The 18,340-nt window shown below is 44.5% G+C and overlaps 1 protein-coding gene across 1 annotated transcript in view; it reads right to left on the minus strand.

Annotated features, from left to right (window-relative positions):
• The window catches only part of LOC141116523 (ERO1-like protein alpha), a 76,365-nt gene that overhangs the window by 26,159 nt on the left and 31,866 nt on the right, over nucleotides 1-18,340 (minus strand). Inside the window, 3 exon segments of the mRNA XM_073608925.1 lie at nucleotides 12,566-12,686; nucleotides 14,969-15,045; nucleotides 16,538-16,617. Of these exon segments, the coding sequence (XP_073465026.1) occupies nucleotides 12,566-12,686; nucleotides 14,969-15,045; nucleotides 16,538-16,617 (278 nt within the window).

Below are 18,340 nucleotides of genomic sequence, written 5' to 3' on the forward strand. Positions count from 1 at the left end.
TGCATGCGAGCTCAGAGGAATGAGGCACTTTACATTTTTTTCTCATTTTTACACTGTCCCTTTCATTTTGTTTTCCCCGGATCACATAGAGGACAAAAGTGCAGATTTTTTTTTGGTGAAAGACCTCGCATGTCTCCCCTGTGCTCCACTGAATGTAATGCAAATCACAACTGCAATAAGTTCTTTCCAGGCCTTGATGACCTGGGAAACTGTCAGCGGGGACCTGCAAAACGAGGTCAAACGTCACTTTCGGGTCAACCAGAAGGGGAGGAGAGGGGACACGTGCCCGCTCTCCTCCCTCTCCCTGCCCCCTCTGCCGTGCAGGGGGTGGGCAGCCGTCCAGGTCAAAACTTCTGGCCGCAATGATGACCTGCCGCCTGGGTTTTGTCAAGCCCTGTTTTAAACTATACAAATCAGGTAAGCAAACAGGCTCAAGGCTATTATTGCTAGGAGGAAGAGACTGCTTCACCCAAGATTCTGCACCGCATAAAAAAGCTTGCCAAGTTAATAGCACCCCAAAACCTGTTTGCAAAACGCAGTGCAATGTGCAGAATCGGATTGCATGGGTGTGAACAGCTATGCAATCCATTCTGGTGCAGAAAAAAAAAAAAAAAAAAAAAAAAAAAAAGAGGAGTCCTGCACGAGTTTGGTGCAAATGCGGTGCGATTTGAGCCATACAACTCCATGGCTCAAATCGCACCCCAGAGACACCGTGTGTAATTCGCACAGGAACGTTCTGCGATTCCTGTACGAATTACATGCGGTATCCTGCACCTTGTCAGTTAGAACCTGGGCTTAATGCATTTATTTATTTTTTTTTTTTAAAAACGCACTCCAACTGAAGTCTACGGAGCCAAAAGCGCACCCCGCAGCGCCAAAAAGACGCATCTGAACTTTTTCGAAAATCTCGCTACCCCGGATTGATGTGAATGAGAATAATTTGATTTCCACTGCGTTGATGGCAGACGCATGTCAAATCACACGAACGGGGGGGGCTTATTTTCTACATTTTACACATGGGTAGTCATTTAGGTGCCAGCCTTCAATCACTGTACTGGCTGGCGCTGGGGTGAAAAAAAAATTGTATTTCCTCCTCTGGCTAGCTGGGCACTCTACATTTTGGTAACAGGGGGTTAAGTAAACCGCGTGTTCACAAAATGTAGTACAGGCCAGAGGTGATGAAGGTCATAGTACAGATAAGAAAATTGGACACATATTTGTGCTCCATTACACAACATTCCAGGAACTTCCACAATCCTTGGCTTGCACAATGAAAAAAAAAAAAAAAAAAAAAAAAAAAAAAAAAGTGCATCTCTGTTGTGGCTAAACTGAAGTCTTTGTCCATCTGATGATTTCGGGAAGAGGAAGTGGCTGCTCCGACCGTCTCTCCCCATCCCCTCTCCAGTTACACAAAGGAAGGCAATGTGCTGCAGTTGGCTCATTGTCAGCTTGTAAGTCAAATTTATTTTTCAATAAAACTTCCTTAATCAACACTAGATTTGATCAAAAAGCATTCATCAAGCTGTGATTATTCCTGTTCTCAAATTAACGTACAATTTAAATATTAGAAAACACGATCTGCTTGAATTCACGATAACACTATTGCAGAATGACTGCACCAAGTCCTTGCAGTAGGGAGGTCCTGGGCTTTAATCCCCATTTCTCTTCTCATGGCTCTGTAGATTTCATACTAGAGGAGGAGTGTCAAATGCAAATTCATCGCAGGCGGCATCAGCATTATGGCTGCCCTCAAAGGGCCAGTTGTATCTGCATAAAATGTATCCAGGGCATTTTTCCCCCCTTAAGAGCCCTTTCACACTGGGGCGGGGGGCGGCGTCAGCGGTAAAACGCCGCTATTATTAGCAGCGTTTTACCGTCGGTATGCGGCCGCTAGCGGGGCGGTTTTACCCCCCGCTAGCGGCCGAGAAAGGGTTAAATACCAGCGCAAAGCGCCTCTGCAGAGGCGCTTTGCCGGTGTTATTGCCGCGCCGTCCCATTGATTTCAATGGGCAGGAGCGGTAAAGGAGCGGTATACACTCCGCTCCTTCACCGCTCCGAAGATGCTGCTGGCAGGACTTTTTTTTACCGTCCTGCCAGCGCATCGCTCCAGTGTGAAAGCCCTCTGGGCTTTCACACTGAAATGCAAGCCGCGGCACTTTCGGGTCGGTTTGCAGGCGCTATTATTAGCGCAATAGCGCCTGCAAACCGCCCCAGTGTGAAAGGGCTCTTAAAGAATAGGTGCAGGAAATCTATGTTGATTGAGAGAGTGAAGTTCTGTTTTAGACCCCTTTCACACTGTGCCACCACCAGCGTCAGCGGTAAAGCAGCGCTATTTTTTTTTTTTTTTTTATTAAAATCGCCCCACTAGCGGCCGAAAAGGGAGCGGCGTTTTGCCGGCGGTATCACAGCGATGCCCCATTGATTTCAATGGGGGGGCTTTCACAATGGAGCGGTGCGCTGGCAGGGCGTCAGAAAAAGTCCTGCCAGCAGCTTCTTTGGAGCGGTGAACTCACCGCTTCTCCACCGCTGCTCCCCATTGAAATCAATGAGGCAGCGCTTCGATACCACTGGCAAAACGCCACTCTGGCGGCTTTTTGTGGGCGGATTTAACCCCTTTTCGGCCGCAAGTGGGGAAGTTTAAAACCGCCTTGCTAGTGGCCAAATAGCGCTTCTAAAACGACGGTAAAGCGGCGCTAAAAATAGCACCGCTTTACTGCTGACGGCTCAGTGTGTAAGGGGTCTTAGGGCGGTTTGCAGGCGCTATTTTTAACGCTATAGCGCCTGCAAAACGCTCCAGTGTGAGAGGGGTCTTACTGTCGTTTTAGCGGCGCTATTCGGCCGCTAGCAGGGCGGTTTTAACCCCCCACTAGCGGCCGAAAATGGGTTAAATCCGTCCGCAAAACGCCGCCGGTATCGCAGCACTGCCCCATTGATTTTAATTGGGAGCAGCGGTGAGTTCACCGTTCCAAAGAAGCTGCTGGCAGGACTTTTTCTGACGCCCTGCCAGCACACCGCGCTTTCACACTGGAGTGAATAGAGCAGTTATTTTAGGGTGGTTTGCAGGTGCTATTTTTAACGCTATAGCACCTGCAAAACGCTCCAGTTTGAAAGGGGTCTTAAGAGGAGACCTCCCCTGAAAGGTTTCCTTCAAATCTACAGGTGTTCCAGGTAGCTAGGCCAATGAATCCAGCACAGGCGTCCCTCCACAGATAACAGCTAATCCATAGCCTCCAGCTATTGGTAGGGGATTCCACAATATCAGTACACGCCATTATTTTGACCTGCTGAGCTATTGTGTTGTGACAGGGGGACTGCCCTCCATGTCCCCCCCCCCCCCCCCCCCGCCAGAACACGCTGATCAGCGCTCTCAGCCTGGCAGGGCCTATCACAACACAATAGCTCAGGGTGGGAGATCGCTGTACTAACATCTGATTGTTAGTATAGCGGCTCCGACCGTAGCTTCTGGTCAGCGCTGATCGGATGCCATTTGCCAGACTTTTTTTGGTCATGCCCATTCATCAGAAGCTGCTAGTTTTAGCACCTGAGCTCAAATTTTGAGTGTCATGGCAAAGGCTGTGAATACTTACAGTATGTACATAGGATTTGTTTTACTTTTAATAAATTTGCAAAGATTTCAAACAAACTTCTTTCACGTTGGTCATTATGGGGTATTGTTTGTAGAATTTGAGGAAAATAATGAATTACATTTTTGGAAAAAGGCTGTAACATAACAAAATGTGGAAAGTGATGTTAATTTCCGGATGCACTGTATAAAATCTGTGACTGAATGTATCTGGTTTGCATCGTAGATGTGATCATCCTGGTATAGGGAAAAGCAGAAGTGGGCCAAGAAACGTTTTGCATGCTTTTCAGTCTCTCAAAGTGAACTGCGTCCAAGCAGAGGAAACCAAAGTGTTCCCTTTAATGCTCACCTCCCAGCGGCATAAACTTCCACTGCTCTGTGCAGCCACTGAAAATCTGAAGGAAAGATCTGGGAAATAAGCGAGTCTCGGTAATCGTAGCTTAAGGCCACTTTTCGGCCGCTAGTGGGGCGCTTTTAACCCCCGCTAGCACCCAAAGAAAGGGTTAATAGCACCCGTGTTGCCGCACTGCTGAAGTGCTTTGCAGGCGCTTCGGCAGCTCTGCGCATTCATTTCAATGGGCAGGGGAGGAGCGGTATACACTCCCGCACCGCCCCAAAGATGCTGCTTGCAGGACTTTTTTCCCCATCTTGCAAGCGAACCGCCTCAGCGTGAAAGCCCCATGACTTTCACACTGAGGTGGCTTGAGAGGCGCTTTTCAGGCGCTATTTTTAGCGCTAAAAAACCTGAAAAGCGCCTCAGTTTAAAAAGGGGTCTTAGAAAGGGGTTAAGAACAATCCACTGCCCATAGCTGCTGGAGATCACCTTTGGGTGGGGAGGAAATTTTAGACAACACACAAGAAGCGCTTAGGGCATGGACTTTGTCCACTGTGTCAAATTGATAAACCAAAAAAAAAAAAAAAAAAAAATTATGAAAATATAAAAAGCAATGTCTATGAGAAAAGACAATGTGTTAGAATTTATGATCTAAAAAGTTTATTTGACCTGCAGGGTCTTCTAAAAGATCAAAAGTCGTAAATTCATAAAAATTAGCCCTGGTGAATACCATCAACATCTTATTAAAGAACCAGCTCCATGAGCTGAAAATTGCTATCATTGGCTTTGTCACCCTACTCGACAGACAGATGTGACAATCAAATCCAACCATGTAAAGTGCATTGGATCCCGCACTAGATGCTTAGAGAGAAGTCTCAGCTGAAGGTGCCCGGTCCTTCCGTAACCCCTGTGCAGGGGTACCAGGAAGGTTGTGATGATGCCGAATGAGGACACTCATGGAGCTGGTTCTTTAATATGGATGTTGATGGTACTTACCAGGGCTAAGGTTATGAATTTACAACTGGTGATCTTTTAGAAGACTCTGCAGGTCAAATAAACTTTTTAGATCATAAAGCCTAAAAAGGACACATTGTCTTTTCTCATAGACATTGCTTTTTATCTTGTTATAATTTTATAATTTTTTTTTTTTTTATTGGTTTATCAATTTGATACTGTGGACAAAGTCCATACCCCAAGCGCTTCAGGAGAAGTTGTGTGTTGTCTATAATTTCCTCCACACCCAAGGGTGATCTCCAGCAGCGATGGCCAGTGGATTGTTCTTACCCCCTTTCTAAGAGTATATACGTTCATTGGCGCCTGACCTTCTTTGATGTAGTTTTGTCTTTAGTGCTTCAGGAGAAGTTGTGCATCAAAAAAAAAAAATAAATAAAAAAAAAAGAAAAAACTAGCAGTTGAAGATTGTAAACCCACCCGGAATGTCACATACATAAGGCCAAAGCTTTACTCAGAGACCCCCCCTGGACATCACTTCCATCGCCTATCATGGGAAGTAGGTTTAGTAGTCCTCTAGGGAAGCCTAATTTTTGCTGCTTGCAACAATGACGTCAGTCTTTTCATCACTGTCCATTATCGGCATTAGCAGCCGGAGGAAGCATTCCACTCCTTATATTGTATTCATTAAACATTCCGAGTTTCACATTACAGCTCCACTTTTCGGGAGTCACTTCATTGCATGTCTCAGGTGTCCTCTCACTTCTGCTGTGTTTGACTTGGATAAGACTGCTAGGCTGTATGTACGGGTTGGCCCACATTTGAATATGCAAACAGTTAAAGGCTACGCCAGCTAGAAGAATAAACAACAAGGCTTAGAACTGAGGTCATGCTGAACAAAAAACGCACTAATATTTAGAAGTACAAAATCAATACAGCGCTAGTGCAGCTTAACCACTTAAGGACCGAGCCTCTGAGATTTGTTGTTTTTTTGCTAGAAAATTACTTAGAACCCCCAAACATACATTTTATTTTCTAACACCCTAGAGAATAAAATGGCGGTCGTTGCAATACTTTCTGTCACAATGTATTTGCGCAGCTTACAAGCGCACTTTTTTTGGAAAAAATACACTTTTTTTGAATTAAAAGAAAAAAAAAAAAAAAACACAAAACAAAAAACAAAAAAGTAAAGTTAGCCCAATTTATTTTATATATTGTGAAAGATAATGTTACGCCAAGTAAATTGATACATCTCCATAGGCGACGTTAAAAAAAAAAAAAAAAAAAAAAAAAAGTCTACAGGTTGCATGTTTTGAGTTACAGAGGAGGTCTAGAAGTAGAATTATTGCTCTCGCTCCACCAATCGCGGTGATACCTCACATGTGCGGTTTGAAACCAGTTTTCATATGCGGAGCGCTACTCACGTATGCGTTCGCTTCTGCATGCGAGCTCGGCGGGACAGGGGCGCGTTAAAAAAAAATATATATATTTTTTTCTCTTATTTATTTTTACACTGTTCTTAAAAAAAAAAAAAAAAAAAAATTTAAAAAAAAAATGTCACTTTCATTCCTATTACAAGGAATGTAAACATCCCTTGTAATAGGAAAAAAAAGCATGACAGGACCTCTTAAATATGAGATGCGGGGTCAAAGAGACCTCAGATTTACACTAAAATGCAATAAAAAAATTTTTTTTTTTTTTTAAATTTAAAAAAAAATGTCCCTTTAGGAGCTATGGGCGGAAGTGACGTTTTGACGTCTCTTCTGCCCTGCAATGGTATGGAGACGGGTGGGGGCCATCTTCCCCTCACTCGTCTCCATACCCAGGAAGGACAAGGATCCAATCGCCTCCGCTGCTACCGACGGCCCCGGTAAGCGGCAGAGGGCATCTCGCTGCAAATCCGCCGCAGAGACCACCATTATCGGAAACCGGACCGCCTGCCGAAGAAGAGGATACCAGGGTTATGGCAGCTAGTTGCTGCCATAACGTAGATATCTCTCTTCAAAGAGGATGTATAATTGGTGTGCGGCGGTCTGGAAGTGGTTAAAAAGGGGAAGAGAACCTCAAATGCTGGTAGCTCTGTAGAGAAGAAGATTTCTGATCCTGAGCTTTTAAGCTGGTGTTAAGTCCAGGTTCACATTGGAGCGATTTGTCATGTCAAATCGGTGGCAATGGCCCTGTCCGAATCGGTGCGACGCCACATCGATTCCCAAAAGTAGTTTCTGTACTACTTTTGGCGACTTCCATGGCAGCAACCCGCACAGATGTCTCTGAAATCGCCCCCCAAAGTCTGGACTGACATGCAGCTGAAGTCGCACAATTATATTCCAGCTGTCAGTGTGTACCCGAGCTAAACCCCAAACCAAAGATTTAACATACTGCAGCTTATAAACCACTAGATATGGTGTCTGCATTCGTTTTTTTTTTTTTTTTTTAAACCACTTTATTCCCACCTATCAATCTGTCCAATTAGGAGAGAGACAGCGGCTGGAGCCCCTGCACTTGTGCACATCGCTGGATCAGTCAGATAAGGAAAAAAAAGGGGGGAGCTGCAGCACAGAAGGTTTTTTACCTTAACCCCTTCAGTTGTACTGCGGCAGGTTGGCTCTCCTGGGCAAAACGGCGTTGCCTTACGTCGCTTCGCCTTTTGGCCACTAGGGGGTGCGCTGATGCGATGACCACTGGGCACCCACGATCGCTTGCGACAGAACGAGAACCGGGATCTGTATATGTAAACACACGGATCCTGCTTCTCTCAGGGGAGAGGAAACAGATCGTGTGTTCATATACTATGAACACCAATCAGTCGCCTCCTAGTCAGTCCCATCCCCCCTACAGTTAGAACACGCACTAGGGAACAGAATTAACCCCTTGATCGCCCCCCCCTAGTGTTAACCCCTTCCCTGCCAGTGACATTTATACAGTAATCAGTGCATTTTTATAGCACTGATCGCTGTATAATTGTCACTGGTCCCAAAAAACGTGTCAAAAGTGTCCGATGTGTCTGCCGCAAATTATGTAAAACAGGGATATGAAATTAGCGGACCTCCAGCTGTTGCAGAACTACAAGTCCCTTGAGGCATAGCAAGACTGACAGCTACAAGCATGACACCCAGAGGCATGATGGGACTTGTAGTTTTGCAACAGCTGGAGGTCCGCTAATTGCAGATTCCTGATGTAGAAGAATACATATATCGGCCTGAACTGAGGGGGAAAAAAAAAAAAAAAAAAAAAAAAAAAAAAAAATTTTTTTTTTTTAATTTGGGATATTTATTATAGCAAAAAAGCAGGAGGTGATCAAATACCACCAAAAGAAAGCTCTATTTGTAGGAAAATAAAAAATAAAATAATTAAAAAAAAAAAAAAAAGGACGTCAATTTCGTTACGTCGCACGACCACAGAATTGTCAGCTAAAGCGACGCAGTGCCGTATCGCAAAAAATGGTCTGGTCATTGAGTAGCCAAATCTTCCGGGGCTGAAGTGGTTAATGCATAGAACGCATAATAAAAAAAAAAAATATAATAAAAAGAAAGCCATATTCATCACATATTAATAACACAGCCTGAATGCAGAACAAGTACAAAGCCGGGTTTCAAATAGATTTTGACACTCTGATTCTGGCATGTGGTAACAGCAAGCTGCTGTCGGTGTCAGCGATTTGTACTTGGAGAGGCAGATTGCCTCTCAGGGATTACTGGCAGGAAACCGTTATGTAGGAGACCGTTTGCTCTCATAATCGTACACTTTTCCTCTTTTTTTTTTTCCTCTTTGATTCAACATTTGTTTTCATAGAGAGGGGATGGCTTAGAAATCCTGTCAGACTCTCGAACAGCAGATAATGGTTTTACAAGGCTAAAACTTGTCCATTAGCCCCCATAGATTGTTCTCATTCACTCATTTGGTGTCCCGGCATGGGAGGCGGCCAGTTACTCTCAGGTATATTTCCTAGACAATGTGACCGTTGGCTCCATCCGGGGGATGGCGTCACCTGGGTATCTTCCCGGGGGAGCTGATGGGCGATAAGGGGGTACTTCTTCTGGGAGGGTTCCTGGAGCTCTCACACTCCATAGTGTGTTCCCATTGGGGTGGGGTAGGATGATGACCTCGGGGGCCTGCTTCGGGGGGAGTCTCCTGGTTACAATTCTTCTCAGGTTATCTGTCTTCCATGCGGGAATTGTCACTTTAATGTTATGTCGGTAAACATACCAGGAATTTTGTTCTACTTTAGCTACATCATCCTTGTAAGTGATGTGTTATTCATTCAATGTATTTACCTCTTTTGGCTGCCTTAGTCATTGAGGAGTATCATATTGTATGTTTCTTCAATGTTATTTCTTCTTTGAAAAACTCAAAAAAAATATTGAACCAGAAATCCTGTCAGATTTGGAAATCATGGAAGAGACAATGTTCTAGTCAGAACGTGTCCAATAGAGGAAATTTCTCTTCTCTTCCTGTTCAGCCTGAACACCCGTCACCTGGGCGGGAAGCGAAAACATAAAATGTGCTTGAATTGTGGTCCGTGTCTCCACCGAGGGGGGGTTCCACTCACTTTCAGTTCTGTTTAACAGCCATCACATGGGTAAGGCACGGGGGGGGGCGGAGGAAGAGGTGGACAGTAGGATGGTGAAAGGTCAAGGGGAAAGGGGGATGCAAATGGAAAATGGAGGGGGGGTGCAAGGGGAAAAGGTTCAAGGATCAATATCCCCCCCCCCCCCCCCCCCCAATATAGTCCCTCTGTGGATAGTGGGAAGGTGCAAAGGCAATAGGGAAAAAAGCAGGTATGGGGGGGGCATACATGGATCAATATATCCCCCCAATATTTCCCAAATATAGTCCCCCTGTGGGCGGTGGGGGAAAGGTGGACAGTAGGGCGGTGGGGGGAAAAGGTGGACAGTAGGGCGGTGGGGGGAAAGGTGGACAGTAGGGCGGTGGGGGGAAAAGGTGGACAGTAGGGCGGTGGGGGGAAAGGTGGACAGTAGGACGGTGGGGGGAAAGGGTGGACAGTAGGACGGTGGGGGGAAAGGGTGGACAGTAGGGCGGTGGGGGGAAAGGTGGACAGTAGGGCGGTGGGGGGAAAGGTGGACAGTAGGACGGTGGGGGGGAAAGGTGGACAGTAGGACGGTGGGGGGGAAAGGTGGACAGTAGGACGGTGGGGGGAAAGGTGGACAGTAGGACGGTGGAAGTGCAAAGAGAAAGAATATATAGATCAATAATTTCCCCCCAATAATTTCCCCAAATATAGTCCCCCTGTCAGAACACAATAGCTAAGCAGGGCGATCTCTGGACTAACATTGGATTGTTAGTACAGCAGCACCTCCAGAGCCCCTCAGTTTTTTTTCCGTTCCGCCCTCTGGGTTGAATGAGAAAAATAAACGGATAGTGTGTACCAGGTTCTACAGCATTGCACTATTGTGGTATCACGGAGTCCCTCAAACAATAGGGGTACGGATGGTCAGCAATTGCTTATCAGAAGTTAAATCATTTGTCAAGCTGGTTTTGCCGATCACTTAATTGTGAGGCAATACTCTGGTGAGTGAGATGAAGCACACTTCTGGGTGTGGTAATCACGGACGCAGGCATGGTGGATGGCAGAATACTAAAATCGGAAGATTTGTGGACACAAGTGGTGCTATTCTCTATACACTCAGAGATTGGAGGACTTTATCATCTTTTGGACTAATTGATGGACTTTTCACAAATTTTGAGTTTGACTAAGTATACGAGATGTGACAATTTGCAATAAAGTTTTTCTATTTTTCATGTATTCTTGCACTATTTTTTATAAAGTGCTTTATATGTTTTGCGCCACCTAATGTCTTCACGGTGACACTATTGGACAGTTTTTGAAATGTTCAGGTGACCGTTGTCAGACACACACAGAAAGAATTGTCTCCACAACACACAGAAAGAATTCAAAGGCAAACGCCAGTCAAACAGCTAAATACAAAAAGATAAAAATACATATACAGTAGTTACCAGTCAACAGATTTGAATTTGTATCCATCTAATCCTGCCACACCGCACTCCCAGGAGGGGGGGTTCACCCTTTACAGTTAAGGAATACAGTGTTGTCCTCCCTCCACCCCCAACATGCTGACTGGACAGCAAAAGAGCAGTCAGACCGATGAGGTCAACCCTCTGTTCTTTCCTTGTCAATACATATAGCACACCTGATTGACTCCCAATCTCACCTCTCCCACTTCCAGTCTGAGTAATGCCATTTAGCAAATCAAAAACACCCCTTACAGTAAAATGTAATGGATTTATTAAAGTGGAAATTAAAGAATATATGTAAACAGGCAGGCTTTTAAAGTATTCTTCCCCCCTAATTGCACTGAACACGGAGTTGCGCACACACAGCTCAATATGCAATTTCTGCATCTGTCGAGATGAATGCCTTTCTGTGCATACGCAGGAGTGATGTCATTGTAAACAAGCCAATCAAAAAATGGCCAAAGATTAGAACCTGGAAGAAGACCAGCTGAAGATGTTAGCAACAGGCAGGGAGCTTCAGAATGATCACTGGAGTGGAAGTTAGCAGAGTTCCTCTTTAAAGAATACAGAGCTGCATTTGTGTCATATATATCTGCCTGAAGTTGAAGTGGTTCTAAAAGGAAGAAGGTTTTTTAATTTTATGCATTAAGATAAAAAAAAAAAAAAAAAAACACAAAAAAGCTTTTGTGTGGCAGCAACCCCCACCCCCCCTCATACTTGAGCCCCATCTCAATCCAGCGACGTTGCACTAGAGCAAGGATATGCAATAAGCGAACCTCCAGGTGTTGCAAAACTACAAGTCCCATCATGCCTCTGCCTCTGGGTGTCATGCTTGTGGCTGTCAGTCTTGCTATGCCCCATGGGACTTGTAGTTCTGCAACAGCTGGAGGTCCGCTAATTGCATATCACTGCACCAGAGCCTCGGCTGTTCGTGACTCTCCCTCCTGATTGGCTGAGGCACAGCAGGGGGTGCCATTGGCTCCCACTGCTGTAAAAGTCAGTGAGCCAATCAGGAGATAGAGGTGGCGTGGCCGAGCCACACACACAGTGGCTTGGCTCGGGTGTCCCCTCATAGCAAGCTGCTTGCTGTGGGGGCACTCAACAGGAAAGAGGGGCCAGGAGTGCCGGTGAGGGACCTGAGAAGAGGAGGATCTGGGCTGCTCTGAGCTAAACCACTAAACAGAGCAGGTAAGTATAACATATTTTTATTTTTAAATCATACTAGCACATTATGAAATACTTCCAGTCACCGCTGAGAGGGCCGACATCTTCTCCCGTCCTTTCTTCTGGGTTCGCTGGCTCCAACGCCGTGAGTGGCTGAAGCCGCAATGATGTCACTCCCGTGAATGCGCGCAGTGAACCCTCGGTTCTGGCAAGAAGCTCTGAAATTCCGGCACAGTAAGCGGGGCCTTCAGATCGCATGCGCCATGTCAGCAGCTGAATGCAGGGTGAAAATCCCCTACACTGTGCAGGTTTAGGGGATAATCATTTTACCTACAGGTAAAGCCTTATTATAGGCGTTTAAAACCGCTTTAAGCTTTCAACTCCAACATGGGTTCTATCACTTCCCCACACCATACAATACTGGTGATGGACTTTAAAATACAGATCAGAAGAGAATCACCCACTTACATTAAAAAGAAGCTTATTCTTCTTTCTCCAAAGTCCTAAAAAGGACAACCTTAAGCAATATATTCACTTACTTGAAACAGTTCTCTTCGTAAATGCTGTTCCAGATCTTCCAAGCGTCGGGTCCTTTGTACCCGGTGTATCGTTCCGGGTTAATCAGCAAGTCGACATACTCTGCATCTGGAGACTCCTCATCTGAAAAAATAAATAAATGATATGTTTTTTACAATAAGGAGCATGGGAAGTTAGTGATTGTAGAGTAGCTTTGCTTTATTTTAAGTCATTTGAATGGAATCCTCTCCTTTACGCACTCCTACAAACCAGTACATTATAGACACCATGAGTGAAACCAACAAAGCTTCCTGCTCCATTGTAATGGTGCAGGAAACTGCAGCTCTATCTGCTCCAGTTTCTATTTCATAACGAAATAGAAACTAGAATGGTTACCACACCTATACAAAGGGATATCGTCCGTTTTTCATAATAGAAAACTTCTGCAAAACCCCACCAGCCTGAACCTGGTGTACAGGATGTGAATGGTCTGCCAATAACCTAGCAGGTGCCTCACATGCTTCTCTCTGCCTGTGCAGGGAACATAATACATGGGCAGAGCCAATGTGTAAGCAGGGAAGACACTTTCTTTGCTGGGGTTAAAGTGTTTGTAAAAAAAAGAAAATTAAAAAAAAAAAAAAAAAAAATTGGATCCTGTTCCCTTAAAGCATGTTATACAGCACAGTGCTTGTGCTGTGTAATTTAGCCCCATGTATCACCTGAAATACCTGGCTGATCCTGCCTGGCTATGCCCTCCCCTCTGTAAACTGACCACAGCTTATCATGGCTGCTGAGCTCTGACACCATGGTCAGTTTACATGCCTCCGTCATCCGCAGCTCTCCTGTCCTCTCTCTCCCTCTCTCTTTCCCCTCCCCCCCGCCTGTCGGCTCCTGTGTTAGGGCCCATCCCCCTCCCCTCCCCTCCTGCTGCAGAAATTACATTTCGTATCATATATAATCCTCCTGGTCTCCCAACGATAGGTGCTCCTGTGTCTTTTTTTTTTTAATGAAACACACACCACACCAGTACATACACATATTTCAGATCGCCGATCGTCTCTCTCCTCCTCTCTTCCTGACTGATGTCAGTGGGGAAATATTGGCCCCGCCCACTGCATCTGCAGATGGGGAGGAGAGAGCCGGCCACATGAGCACTGATGGGCGCTCTGTAATTAGGTATATACTGCATTTATTTTATTTTATTTAAACACAGACACAGGAGCACCTATCGTTAGAAGACAAGGAGGATTATATAAAGTTCTTAGAGTGGGTTAACAACCACCCATATAGGCAAACATAGGATTAATAGCCTTCTTCCCCCCCGGGCAGCTTAGCAGGAGGGGGGGCAGAGAGGGAGCCAGAGCAAGCAGCAGCTTTTTACCTTGTCTGGCGTGCACACAACATAGTAACAGCATCCCGTTTTCTCAGTTTAGAAGAGCGAAGCAGGCTTTATGTCTGCGCCACTCTTTAATCTTTCTGCAAGGAAGGTAAAAGGAACACAGGAAAATGAAAGATTTTTAAAGCCCAACTTTGGGAAACTATAGAATTACCTCTTGCAGTGGGTCTTCGCCCACACTTCAAGGGTTAGTTGGCCTTTGTGAGAGAAGCGCCTTTAATTACCTGATCATCCGCTGCGCCAGAGGACGGCGCTCCCCCACATGCCATCAGTGACCGTCCCTCGGCATCCTGACATCAGGACCTTAAAGTGTGTTTGTTACCCCAGCATTTCATTTTACTGATATGTGCCTGCTGTACCATGTACTTGCATGAGAAAGTCTCCTGTTCTCTTTGTATTGCTTTCTGTTTTATGAATTCCCTGGTGTTCCTGCCAGTCCCTCTGCTTTCCTATTTAAAAAAAATAAAAAAAACTGACCACACTAAGCAGGAGAGCACAGCATGGTCAGTTCTCTAGCTCTACTGGGAACTCAGCCTTCTCTCCTCCAATGACCAGACTTATCCTGACATGCCCCCGTCTGCATAGCTTCTCACTAGGAAGCTCGCTCTCATGCAGCTGAGAACAGAATGTGATAAAAGGTTGTGTGTTTTGTTTTTTTTTTTATTTTTATTGATTTTTTTCATTTTAGTTTTAAACTGAATGGATTGTTTTACAAGGTGAGGGTTTACACACACTTTAAAACCAATGCAGTTTAGTGGAGGATTTGCTGCAGAGACTGGTCTAGCAGAAGGGAGGAGCAGAGGATCAGGCAAGTAGATTGGCTTTTCTGGCCCCCTAGATCTAAATGAGCAATTAACCCTTGGCGCGGAGGCACAGCTCCACTGCAAGGGATAATTTTATAGTTTCTGGAAGTTGGGTTTTAAACACACAACCTTCAGGGAGTTAATCGCTAAGCTATTAGTTACAACTGAGTGCCCCCGACTCTTGTCATCTTTCCAGTCTGAGGTCAGGAGAAGGATAAGCTACATACCATCGTGTTCGCAGAAATTATCATCGGAGTTATCGTCATGATGGTTCCACTGTGAAAAGGCTTCCTGGGCGGCTTCACTGAAAGAAGAAAATGTCATAATAAGACCAAACTCTCGTTTCCTGATATGTACTGGGTCTTACTTCCAGTTATTCTACCAAAATCTAGCATTAAGGGCTGCAACTAACGATTATTTTCATAATGGATTAGTTGGCCGATTATTGTTTTGATTAATAACCTTAAAAGTGTGGTGTATAAATTTAGTTAAAAAGTAAAAAAAAAAAAAAAAAAAAAAAAAGGGGCAATTTATTCTTAAATATCTCTATGCAGTGGTAAATCTAAATAACCAACTATATGGTTAGAGAGCAAAATATCTCCACTCTGAGAACAGACAGAAGAGATATACTGTATATATTCTATTAGAAGAGAGATATTCTGTATATACACTATTAGAGGAGAGATATTCTGTATATACACTATTAGAGGAGAGATATTCTGTGTATACCATTAGAGGAGAGATATACTGTATATACTATTAGAGGAGAGATATACTATTAGGGGAGAGATATACTGTATATACTATTAGAGGAGAGATATACTGTATATACTATCAGAGGAGAGATATACTGTGTATACTATTAGAGGTTGAATCTGGTAAATATCAACAGACTCAGATCTTTTTTTTTATTTAAAGAAAATAAAAAAGGTTAGACTGTTGCAGATTTTCAAACAGAACTGTAATATATTATATGCAGGCCATACAAAAACAAGGTCTTCCTTCAAAAAAAAAAAAAAAAAAAAAAAAAAAAAGTCATTTTAATAACGTTGGTTCGGTTTTCGAATCGTTGGTGGGGTCAAATTGACGTTAGTTTTCAACCACAGCGACAGGAAAATTTAGAAATAGAAAACTTCTCATTCAAAGGAATTTTCAGACAGTGTATGTGGTTTTCGTTCAGAAATTACATTCATTTTAAAACAGAATGTTAAAAGCAAGTGAAAACTTCAAACATTCTTTCATTCAGCGACTGTACAAAGATCTTTCATATGAATATTCTCATCTAAAAATTGATCTGTGTGGCCAACATAAGGCTCGGTACACACCTATGCAGTTTGCTTGGGATCTGTTTCTACACTGCTTTTTGCTGTACGTTAAGTACAGTATAGAGTGCCCCAATAGCAAGGTAAAGAAAACGTCTGCCTTTAGAACCACTCGCTTCATGCCCAGGACTACATGTCCCATGAGGCATTGCTACTCACACATTCACAAGTTCCCAGGCACTTACTGACATGTATGGACGGTGTACTGAGCTGTATGTGAGCTGCACTGTATTTCCTGATATGTAAACAAATAATGCATTCTGTATGCAGGCCAACTAATCGGCTGGCCGATTAATAGATTAAGAAATTAATCGATTTACTATTTTCATAAATCGATTCGTTGTTTCAGCCCTACTAGCATTAACTTTTGGGTGGAGTTTATCCATATGTACAGCAGTACAGAAAGATGCCCTGAATGGTCCCCAATAATATCCCAAAACCTGGAGGAAAGATATATATAAAAAAAGTTCTCACCTCAAGGATTCATCCACAGCACCCAGCCTTTTCTCTTTCTCACATTCCAGCTCGCCGTTACGATTTGCAGGCTCGGTGTACTAAAAAAGGAGCAGTAAAGGCACATTAACCCTTTCATACTACCATAGAATTTGGGTAAATACGGTCTGTATTTAAAAAGTGTAATTGCACCTTTCGCTGATACATGGAAATTCAGGTACTTATGGAGCAGAGGCGTACCTACAGGGGGTCGCAGGGGTCAAAATTGCAGGGGTGGCTGCATATAGAGGAAATTATCTCGCCTTTTTCCTCATGTAGCCGCTGAATGCCCACTTCTTTTTTCTCCCATAGGTATTCAGAGGCTGCAGGAGGAAAATGGAGAGATCGGTTCTTCTAGATCAGGGGTCTCCAAACTTTCTAAACAAAAAGGGGCAGTTTACTGTCCTTCAGAGTTTAGGCAGGCCAGACTGTCGACCAAAGAAGTTGAGTGCACGTGCTCAATGTCATATCCAGAGGTTGTCTTTGGGAAATGGATGTATGAGTGCTGCCAGCATTGCTGCAGAGGTTGAAGGGGTGGGGGTCAGCCTGTCAGTGCTCAGACCATACGCCGCACACTGCATCAAAATGGTCTGCATGGCTGTTGTCCCAGAAGGAAGCCTCTTCTAAAGATGATGCACAAGAAAGCCCGCAAACAGTTTGCTGAGAACAAGCAGACTTCAGCAGACAGTTTGCTGAGGACAAGGATTACTGGAACCAAGTCCTGTGGTCTGATGAGACCAAGATAAACTTATTTGGTTCAGATGGTGACAAGCGTGTGTAGTGGCAACCAGGTGAGGAGTACAAAGTCAAGTGTGTCTTGCCTACAGTCGAGCATGGTGGTGGGAGTGTCATGGTCTGGGGTTCCATAAGTGCTGCTGGCACTGGGGAGCTACAGTTCATTGAGGGAACCATGAATGCCAACATGTAATGTGACATACTGAAGCCGAGCATGATCCCCCTCCCTTCAGAGACTGGGCCGCAGGGCAGTATTCCAACATGATAACGACCCCAAACACACCTCCAAGACGACCACGGCCTTGCTAAAGAAGCTGAGGGTAAAGGTGATGGACTGGCCAAGCATGTCTCCAGACCTAAACCCTATTGATCATCTGTGGGGGAATCCTCAAAACGGAAGGTGGAAGAGCGCAAGGTCTCCAACATCCACCAGCTCCGTGATGTCGTCATGGAGGAGGGGAAGAGGACTCCAGTGGAAACCTGTGAATCTCTGGTGATCTCCATGCCCAAGAGAGTTAAGGCAGTGCTGGAAAATAATGGCGGCCACACAAAATATTGACACTTTTGGCCCAATTTGGACATTTTCACTTAGGGGTGTACTCACTTTTGATGCCAGCGGTTTAGACATTAATGGCTGTGTGTTGAGTTATTTTGAGGGGACAGCAAATTTACACTGTTATACAAGCTGTACACTCACTACTTTACATTGTAGCAAAGTGTCATTTCTTCAGTGTTGTCACATGAAAAGATAGAATAAAATATTTACAAAAATGTGAGGGGTGTACTCACTTTTGTGAGATACTGAGCTAGAGATACACATACATATATATGTACATATACACACATAGTTCCTTGCAGTAGGGCCCTGAAGGTTCTAGTTACACCACTACAGAGCCTGCCTCATTTCCTGGCTGGAGGACCTCCAGCATAATTTGGCACTTTCCTCCCTGACCTTACTGTCCCTGGCTCATACTTTTCATTGGATTTCATTTCTTTCAATCATGGAGGATCAGCATCAAGTGTGGGCTTTACCTAGGACCATCTGTATTC

Source organism: Aquarana catesbeiana, linkage group LG13 (genome assembly GCF_042186555.1).
Source record: "Aquarana catesbeiana isolate 2022-GZ linkage group LG13, ASM4218655v1, whole genome shotgun sequence".
In the NCBI taxonomy this organism is placed as follows: domain Eukaryota; kingdom Metazoa; phylum Chordata; class Amphibia; order Anura; family Ranidae; genus Aquarana; species Aquarana catesbeiana.